The 10,718-nt window shown below is 44.3% G+C and overlaps 1 protein-coding gene across 1 annotated transcript; it reads left to right on the top strand.

The window, feature by feature from the left end:
- The first annotated feature begins 5,401 nt into the window (after window positions 1-5,401).
- Window positions 5,402-8,529, top strand: gpr78b (G protein-coupled receptor 78b). The gene is made up of 3 exons (XM_068588038.1): window positions 5,402-6,674; window positions 6,796-6,909; window positions 8,147-8,529. Exons 1-3 carry the CDS (start codon window positions 6,001-6,003, stop codon window positions 8,382-8,384), a joined length of 1,026 nt encoding a protein of 341 aa, XP_068444139.1. The 5' UTR covers window positions 5,402-6,000; the 3' UTR covers window positions 8,385-8,529.
- The last annotated feature ends 2,189 nt before the right edge of the window (window positions 8,530-10,718 follow it).

Here is a 10,718-nt window from a genome sequence, read left to right on the forward strand (position 1 = left end):
TTGTTGATCTTGATATGTTAGTTGAGTTATAGATGCAATTGGACTTAATGGAGTATTTAATGCATTATAATGTATAGCTCATAAACGGTTTTATGTCCTCATAACGATCTTACGGTTCATTAATTTGCCGCAGTGTTTTTTTTAAGTGTTATACAAGTTGTAAATACAACCGGACTAAATAAGCCTTAATGCACTGAAATACATTATCTTTCCAACACATAATCACTTATAACCGTTCCATGTCATCATAACACGATTAAGTTAAGTTGATCACTGCGAAGTCGAGAGCATTTTGGCATTTGAGCGACGTTTGAAGTTATAAATACGATCGGCGTGAATGGGCCATAGACTTGAAAGCATTAGATCTGAACATGCACTGGTGCACACACACACACACACACACACACACACACACACACACACACACACACACACAGACGCGTGAGGAACAGATGCACATAGATTAGATAAACACACAAACATACTCACAAAGGCTGTGCATGTGTGCGTGCACACAGGCACGTATACACAAAATAATTACGCTCATAAACCTCGACAATCTATATCGCACTATTGTAAGCTGTTACAATGTTTTGTCCCTGACAAATAAATTCAAGTAACCATAAGTCGCCATAGTATGCTGGATCAGTGCACAATATGATCATTTTTTAAATATTAATGAAGCTTGTATAGCACACAGTTGCTAAGGTATTAATAAGTAAAGATGTGTGCATTGGATTGTTTTCAACATGTTTTGTCAATAAGAGCAGTCCCTCGTCCACAAAGGATTGTGCTTTCGTGATGTTTTGGTGGCATTAAAACTGTAGATGTGACTAAAAAAAGTATAAGCAAATGTATCCTCATAATAACAATATCATTAATTATAATAATAAGATGAAAACAACACAATTCCCCTCACAAAAAGGAATGTCATGTTATCTTTTAGCTCGTCTTCCTGCGCAACATATGACAAACACGCATACCGGAAGTGTTCGGCAGATGTGTGCGGCCAGTTGTGTGTCTGTGTGGTGCTTCAGGCATGTTGTCATGCAGGGAGAAGTGTGGAGGAGGCCCATCTGTCACCTCTACTCACCCTGGACCCAGAATCCTGAGCGGTCCCTCACGACCGGCCCTCGTCCTTCTATCCTCTCTGGGAACATGTACACCTTCAATAAAACAAAAGAAAACAGCAGCATGCAACAGGAAATGTCTGTTTTTTTTTTTTTTTTAATATGTCCTCTTAATGGTGTGTAAGCTGGACGCTGTGGTTCGTTACTTCAGGTGAGTCTGTTTATACGATGGACCGGTTACTGCCGGAGACCTGAAGATCGAATATCGATCTTCATTTGATGGATCATTGGAGTATGAGTACAAGCACAGCACGTTTCCAAGGTTAATGACTTCTGACCTTGTTTCTAATCCTCGCGGTATCTCCATCCTCACACTGGCTCGTTAGGCGCCGACCTACAGTCAATATGAACACAGTCGCAAATGATTGGGTCCACCGAAGTAGATAACAAATTATATTTATGTGAGAACCTGGACAGACCGACTGTATCGGTGGAGTTAACATCAGGAGCAAAATGTGTTTTGAAAAGAAAACGTCTGCACTGTATGTGACGCTGTTGATGCTGTAATTCCCTGTGAATATAAAGAGAAGTTTGCAAAGTGTATGCGCACCTGAAGGCAACCGAGCAGAGAGACGAGCTGACAACAAGTGTGCTGAATCAGGAACATATTGGTTATATTTTATATTTCATGATTTAGTTCATTTTCCATGGCATTACGGGGAGATTTTAAATTGATAACGTTCCTTCTAGGCAGCTGGTGGCTAATTCATTTCAGCATCAAGGAATCTTACGGGGAACTGGAACTTATTGTGTGAAATAAACCATCACATTTAGAGAAAAGTGATGTTATCCAGTGCAAACTGTTTTTAGCGTACGCTGGTGCTATTTCATGTATTTCTTCTTGTACGCTAATCCCATAATTTGACCAAATCTATCAATACGTTAGTCTATTGTGGCAGCTGTCGCTGCAATGTGTTCCTCCTGAAGATAATCACAAAAATAGTCAAAAATAAAAGGCGTCATAGTTTGTGGATCTTATTTTTTACTTCTACCTTTAATACAATGAATTGAATTATTGCCCAATAAATAGTATAATTTACAAATAAAGAAATAGGTCAAACTAAACAAAGGGGAATATAATGCTGACTGTGATGTAATAACTTTAAGATGGTCAACCAATCTAAAATCCATGGCATGTTTTGGAAAATGCGTTAGACAGTAACAGAAAAAACACAATTAGCAATAAATGGGCTACAACATAATAAGCAATATAATCTAAGAATAACTTAGTGGTTAAATAGCACATGATAAAAGTATAAAAGTAGTCGGGACCTGTGCATTGCTTGAGACTCCTCAGGTATTGTGAGACAAGCCGTACCATAGTCCAACTTACCTTTGCATGAGGTAAGACCCCCCCCCCCTCCTCCTCTCCTCCACCTCCTCCCGGGCCTCAGGCCAGACTCTGGCTCTCGGGACCCTGAGGAAGCTGTGATTTTAAAGAGGCTCGGCGCAGGTAAAAGCTCCAAGTGACATCCCAGGTACCACAGAGTGCCACGGGGGGATTTCATTACTGTGCTGAGGCCACACTTTTGTTCTGAACATCTGAGGCACTCCTCCTGCTGCGTGAAGGTGACCCGCTTGTTGTTTGTGCGAAGGTCAGATTATTGGTCGGAATGGGGAGTTGAAAGCTTTCAGAGCGATCCTTGTTGTGAGGCTGAGGTCGTGAGGTGGCCACGGACATCAATTTAGCTCTCAGTGCGCTGGTCTTGCTCCCGCTGCCAAACACAACATCCATTGTGTTGCTCTGTTCGATGCACTGTGCTCCTCTCAACAACCCAGGGTTATTTCCATGATTGATTATTTGGTTGATTGATTAACTTGTCTAGTCTGCAAAACACGTCCATCACGACTCCAAAGAGTACACCTGCAACAAGACGTCTTCCAGCCTAAAACCAAACATATTCTGTTTTTTAAGATGGAAGGAACAGAAAAGCATCAAAGTCCTCACATCTGAGAAGCTGAAGCCGGAGAATGTTGGTCTTTTTTTCTTTGGTTTGTTGTTGCCATAAGACATTATGAACCCTGTAAACATTATATCTGCTCAACGTGTTAGCATTCTGATGTTAGCATTTGTAAAGCGTAGCTGTGTAAAGTTTACGCGGCCGCCCCCCCCCCCCCACCTTGGACCTCACCCATGCTCGAACTCCGTTTGATCTCCGCGACACACCTGAACAACAGCGTGATTGCGTCCTGAACGGTTGTTCACATAATCTGTCCACGGACGAGGGAAGAATACAAACACCTGGCAAAGTACTCAACGCCACTCTGTGGCGGAGTGACAGTAGCAGTGTCTCCAGGACCCCACTGTGCTGTGATGACACATACACACTCACTCACACACACACACACACACACACGGACAAAGACCCAGCAGGTGGAAACATTACCAGCGCTGCTGTCACAGCTCGGTCATAACCATGAATCGCTGCCATAATGTGAATTGTTGGCCAGTGGGGCATTTTATGGTCATACATAGGACATTTGTTCATAATTGCATCTTCACTGCGCATGTCCAGCTTATCTTATTTCTAAAAAAAAAATCTGCTTTCCTTCATTTTTCGGACTCATAATCACTTGCAATTTGCTGAAGCCGGAACTCAGCGACCTTCCCCTGTTTGGCTTCTTCGCAAATCATATTTAGTTTATTGTTGGATGTCGAGGCAAAGTGTGACTCCGAGCCGCAGTTGTGTTTGGTCTTCTCAACCGTTTGTTGAATTGCAACAGGTCCTTGAGGCCTTTTAGAGGAAACCGAAATCGGCAGCGGCTGATCACTCACCACACATAAAAGCATCCTCTAAAAGCAATCTCATTTGCAGTTCTGAAGCTGCGTTCAGCGCTTCGCTCTGATACCTTGGTCGGGTAATACACCGCCGCTGAGAGTTAAATTGGAGGTGACACCCAATCAGGCCTATAAATAGCTTTGCACTTTCCCCCTGGGAGCCCAGCTGTAGCTTTCGCCCAGGCATTTGATCGCTCGTTTGTAGGGAACTGACATCACCCACCGCTGCTTTGTCTCTCCGACTTTCTGACTCCGAAAACACTCGCTGGGACACGCGTACCATCAGGAGCTTCACAGTTTGGGAGGTAGTGATTACGATGCTTTGAAAGAAACAGTCACTTCACGTGTATTTTCCTCAGAGTTTCCCAAAACCACATTATACTGACTCACACCACGAGCAGGCCGGCCGCGAGTAAAGTGGCTTCTCCGATACTGTATCACTCTTACGTAAATAAAACAATGCACTTAATTGGAGGGGATGGGGATTCAGGCACAAGCCTATAGGCTTCATAACAAGTGGGCGTATGAAGGGAATGAAAACAAGAAAAGATATGTAAAACCCCTGCAGGCTGCGTCTGACCAGTGAGTCACTGTCTACACAGGCTTCTCCAGAATTGGGCATGACTCAGTACAGCGAGCACAAACATTTCTGAAGTGCACTTCTGTTACCGGCTGCTGATGCATGTTAATCCAATTTGGATTTGAGTGTGCAGCGTTGAAGTCAAACGAAAATTGGCGGAGCCATTTTTTCCTTCTGCTTTCTGTTTCATGAGACACAAGGTGCTGATTTTGGGACGAACGCCTCGATTGGTTGCCTTGTAATGGAAACCAGAGACATGATCAAAGTACAGTAAGAAGGTCTAACACATCAAGAGACTTACTTCCTATTTGAACAAATTAGTGTGTCAGATGCCAAGAAATTACATGAATGTATTTCAGAAGATGGAAGAGTGGCTGTGAAAGACTTTGTGCTGACATTTTCTCACCAGCACTTAAAAAACAAACTAACAAACAAAACATGCCATGCAGGGGGAAGAGGATTGGTGTTGGAATGAAATTTATTTTCTGATATTGATTGATGAGGTGCTTGGTTAAGGGGCTTTTGGTCGGCACTGTTCAGTGTCCTTAATTCAAAATAAGACATCTAGGATCCCTCATTAGTGGGTCTACTTCATGTTTAATGTGTTATTCAACATTCACGTCTATATAATCACAACATCATCAAAATCAACAAACCAAAGCATGATTTGAGCTCATATTCTCTCGTCTACATTTGTTTTTGTATCGTGCACAGTGAATCTACAGTAGCCACGGCGCTATTAATAATTAATTTCAGGAAAAAGATCTATTTGCTCCGGTGCCTCTCCGGCGCGCGTGTGCACCTGGTGCCATTTGGTTGGTCACGGCAGATGCGTCTCCAATTATCCCGGAGCTGGATTTTCTCTGCGCGCCCTTTGCTTCCAGACCCACATTGATTTCGAGCCAACCGTGATCAATGCGGACGACTCCAGAAACCCGCATGTGAATAACTTATGCGTTATGATTGATTCATAATTGCGCGAAGAAATCAAACCACCGGGGAGGAAAACCATCAGCACAGAAGCGCTCCAGTATGTAGGAAAGACGGTGTGAGTTTGGGGTGTTTTTGGGCGACGAGGACAAGTTGTTCCCATGTCTCTGGGTGTGATTGCCGGCTCTCCACGTGATAACTAAAAACCCCATCAGTCATTTCAGTCGGCATGCTGGTCCTCCTCAGTCCCCTGTACCAGATCTGCCTGATGAGTGGGCCGCCCTCACGCCCTGCATCACTTTGCCAAGCTCCCCACCTGCACCTGTCGGACGTTAATGGGAACTAATCGACGCGTTCGAGGGGAGAGAGAGAGATGGTGGCGGCTGCTCGGTTCAGCACGCTGGACAGCGCTCGTGGAAGTTGGAGGAGACGCGCGCGGATTTAATTGACACGGAGGGGGAGAGTTCAGGAGGTGCTCGGCTCGCCGGAGAGATGAGCGACGGGTGACCATGGTCGATCTGAATCGCGTACTCCCAACAACAGGCGCGGGTGACCCGACGGCGGACTTTCTGCAGTGAGACATGGACTTTGCTGAAACCCTTTTCGCTTTGGTCATCATCGCGGTCGCGGCCGTCTCGCTGCTGTCCAACTTGCTGGTGCTGCTATGTTTCGTCCACAGCACCGAGATACGCCGACAGGTGCCCGGCGTCTTCACCATGAACTTGTCCTTCTGCAACATACTCATCACTGTGCTGAACATGCCGGCCACTCTGGTGGGGATCATCAGGGACCAGCAGCCGTTCGGGGACTGCGTTTGCCACACGGTGAGCTTCCTGGAGACCTTCCTCACCGCGAACACCATGCTGAGCATGGCGGCGCTCAGCATCGACCGGTGGATCGCGGTGGTGTTCCCGCTCAGTTACTCCACGAAGATGCGCTACAAGGACGCGCTGATCATGGTGTGCTACTCCTGGCTGCACTCCTTCACCTTCTCCCTGACGGCGCTGCTCTTCTCCTGGGTCAACTACAACCACGCGTACGCGTCCTGCACCCTGCAGCCGCGCACGCAGGAAGGCGGCGACAGGATTAAGTTCACGATCTTCACCGTCGTTTTCCACGCCACCAGTTTCATCCTCTCGCTGCTCATTCTGTGTTTCACCTACTTGAAGGTGTTGAAAGTCGCCAGGTTTCACTGCAAGAGGATTGACATTATCACCATGCAGACTCTTTTCCTGCTGGTCGACATTCACCCGAGGTAGTTCACCAAATGCTTCACTCACATTATTCCTATATGCTTTATTTCTTTTTCTTCCACAGGCCTTTTTTAAAAAAAAAAAGTATAATTCACAGTCTAAAAAGTCTTCTGCTGTTTCCAGCGTCAAACAAAGATGTTTAGCGGAGCAAAAGAGGAGAAAGCAGAGAGCCACCAAGAAGATCAGCATCTTCATCGGCTCATTCATCATCTGCTTTGCTCCCTATGTAATTACAAGGTAAGTCAAATTGATATTACCCATAACTCATCTAATCACTGCAAAACTTAGAAGATACATGGCCCCACTGTCATAATACATGTAACACATGAACAGCATCCCTTCATCCAGACTCATTCGAGTTGTTGTCCTTCAGAAGATACAGATCTGTCGCTCAGATGAGACACAATTCAACACTTGAAGCGCACAGTCACACAGTCTCTCCGGACCAGATAGGGTTCATTAGTCGCCTGCATCACCCGGTAAACAGGTGACTTCTGTACTGAAAAACACAATGTAGGACAGTAAACACAGTACAGACAGACAGAGAGGAATGAGGAGACGCTTGAGAGGTTGTCAGCCTTGTGGTGCTGAGGATCCATCACTTTGATGTGTGGATGGGAAGAGAGAGAATACATTAAGAAGGAAAGAGAGACTGAGTGACCTCTGACCTCATATCCACTGAAAGTATCCCGAGACACATATAATTATGATAATTCTTATGCCTCTGTTCTGCTTTTAAAGTAGCATTTATGAACATTATAGTTATCGTAAAAGCATAATATTCTCTTTATGGTAACCTTATGCTTTCACACATTTTTTTGTTTCGTAACATCAAATAGAATAAATGCAGGTATTATTGGGACTGTGAAGGATGCTGAAGCTTAAGGTTACTTAAATAAATAAAGCCAAAGCCGTCCCCAGTGGTATTAAACATTTTAGTTTGACTTGAAATACTTGAAACACAAATCAAACAAATTAAAAATTAAAAAAACATGCATAGTTTCACATTTATTGCCTTACAATAATGCTCTATGGAAGATTGTAAATGCCATTAAAAAAAGGGATAAAGCTTGCTTGCACCTCCTTGTGCAAACAATGAACGCTTTGTATTTAATATTGTTGGTTTAAGCGGTTTTCTGATCACAATGTGTCGTAACTTCCCGTATTTCTTTGCTTTTTATAGGCCTTTTGAAACTTCCATACAATTTGTAATAACTCAAAAAAAGGCTGAAATGAATTTAAGACCATCTCCTGTTATCCTCCCTTCTGAAAAAAAAAAACGACACATAACCCCGACTCCCATCCTGACGTCCCCTTATGACGGTCATCCAGTACTTGTGTGTTAAAATAGGTCCAGTCGTCCCTAATTCACCTTGAACATTTAAAAAAAAAAAAACGCAGGGGGGGGGGAAAAAAAAGAGCTTTTACTTAAAATGTACTTTGTCTATTTATGTTTCTGCCGCCGCCCCTTCAGGTTGGCCGAGCTCATCCCCTTCGTGGACATCAACCGCCACTGGGGAATCATCAGTAAGTGCCTGACATACAGCAAGGCTGCGTCCGACCCCTTTGCCTACTCCCTCCTACGTCAGCAGTACAAGAAAGTCCTGGTTACGGTTGTCAACAGGCTGCTCCGCCGTGACCTGTACCCCTCGTCTGGCCACAACAGCTCTTTAGACACAGAGAACGACTACTGTCTCCAGAGGATCAGCTAATGGCGAACGCGCGGAAACCACACATGCACACCACGGGCCAAAAATAAAGGTTGCCTCTCGGAAGAAGGTGGGCGGAGGAAGAGGAAGAGGGAGAAGGAGAGAGAGAGAGAGACAGGATATTGTTCGACGGGGAAGAGAGCGCAGCAGTGAGGGACCGGTGGTGGGTGGGAGGGGCGAAGAGCATCAGAAAGGAAGAGAGTGGGCGGAGAAGAGCGAGAAGACAGTAACGAGGGGGAGGATGAAGCGGCGGAGGAAGGGGCAGAGCGATGGGGACGACGGGGAGACGCCGGCCTCGGGCAGTATCGGCAAACGAGAGATCGGTGATTCGTCGGCGAAACACACAAAGCGACACATGACGCGCACACCGATCGGACCAATCGATTTCACCGAGTACGCCGCGGGTTCAGATTGATCTCAAAGGCGACGGACCGCCCAGCTGGACGCAGGCGCCTCCTTTCTCCGCGAGCCACATGTATAAAGTGGCCTTTTGTACACAACCGACCACTTTGTAACGATTTCGGCAAATCCACATGTAGTGACCTTTTCCTGGACAAAACACAGGGACGGCGGTAGAAGCCCATGGTCGACAGGCGCTGGAGCAAAGATGCGAAGAGAAGGAGAGACTGTGTTGCATTTAACACTCTTACTGCGGGTGTGGAGACTCAACTGCTGCACATTATTGCCATGTACTGTATAGACCATGTTAGACTACTTTGCAGTGTCATATCACTGAATATTGATGCACTTTGTCTAATTCTCTCAGATCTACTATAGTTACAGGAGCCAAAGGCAAATAACATTGACACCATGATATGAAATGGTGAGGCTGGTGATATTCTGGGTTTTTGTTATTGTCAACAAGTGTCACGAGAAGGCCGAAACCCACAATGTGTTTCTTCATCGCTCCACATTCACGGACCCTTGATTTTTTAGATTTGATTTTGTACATTTTTGCCATTGCTGGAGTATCGGGGCAGCAACACAGGTTAATCAAAGAAATACCCTTTGTTAAGCAGCTAAATGAAGCCACCAGATGTCCCAAAGGTGTCTGGTGATCTGATAAAACGAGTTGTGGACGTTTACTTCAATTGTTTAAAGAGGTTTTGGTACGTTCTTTCTGCAGCTGTAGGCACTGCAGGTTTTTAGCAAACAACTCAAACAGGAGAGGACTATTTTCAGACGTGGATTAATACACGCGGTGCGCTGGTGAGTGTGTGTGAGGCAGCAGTTGGGGTTCGTTTGTCTGACTGAAAATAAACTGCAGTGCACTGATTCATGATCATGAAGAAACATGTCACCCAATGCGACCGTGTGATGTGTTTTTACCTGACGAATGAAGATTGAGATCTGCACTTGTTGTCGGATCTATTGAGTGCTGGGTTTGGTCCCTTTATGGCATTTCTCGGCAGTATAACAAACGTAGAATATCACCCGACTTCTCCTTTTAAGCGTGAGTTTGAAACTGAATGTAGTAGAGATAGCCCACGTTTGACTGAAAAGTATTTGTACGACTGTTCTTAGTTTTGCCAGTTGACTGGAGAAAATGTTTCTATGGATATTTACAATATGTTATTATATATTTTGCATTGTAAAGGAACAACTTTTTGTCTAGATAAAAGGGAAGCAATGTGGTGTCGCATAGGAAACGCTTTCAAAGTGCTTTAAACACACCGTTTTGTGTACGTGCCAGATTTGAATATGTGACTTTTTCCGAGGTTCTATACTTTAACCAGAATAGCTGCTTTATTATTAAACATCTGTTTATTTTTGGATGTATTTCATGCACATGCATTCCCCTCCCTGTAAGCCTCTTGCTCTTCTTTGGCAGTGTTATTAGCTGTAAGTGGAATATGTGCACTAAAAGCTGTCAATTATAAAGCTATTAAAAAATATGAATGTTTTCACAGTAACGTCATTGAATCCAGATGATGCCCTTTGATTCCATTTGTTCGTTTGCAAATTCAATTCAAGCAGTTAAAAGTCTCGGACACGAAATGACAAATAGTAGGTTGTTTTTCTTCTCCAATTGAGATTATCTTCTATTCAATATTTGAAATGGATGGATTCAGGAATACTTGCAGAGAAACAGAACTTGTTGACCGTCCTCCGGTTCTGCATCACATTGTTTTGTTTGCATCTTCCTCGTGGCCCTAATTATCAAAGATGATATATATATATACATGGTGTACATGTCTCTGTTGCTGTAGCATTATTGCCAAGTGTAATTAAAGAGACGGGTCAAAGATCCTTTTTTGCCAATTAGTGATTCTGATTTATTCTGCCTCCGACTTAATTTTATGCATGAAAACAGACCAACAGTAATTATTTGCAGTA

The sequence above is a fragment of the Clinocottus analis genome, unplaced genomic scaffold (assembly GCF_023055335.1).
Source record: "Clinocottus analis isolate CAN_PGR_092001 unplaced genomic scaffold, fCliAna1.0.p SCAF_21, whole genome shotgun sequence".
Taxonomy (NCBI): domain Eukaryota; kingdom Metazoa; phylum Chordata; class Actinopteri; order Perciformes; family Cottidae; genus Clinocottus; species Clinocottus analis.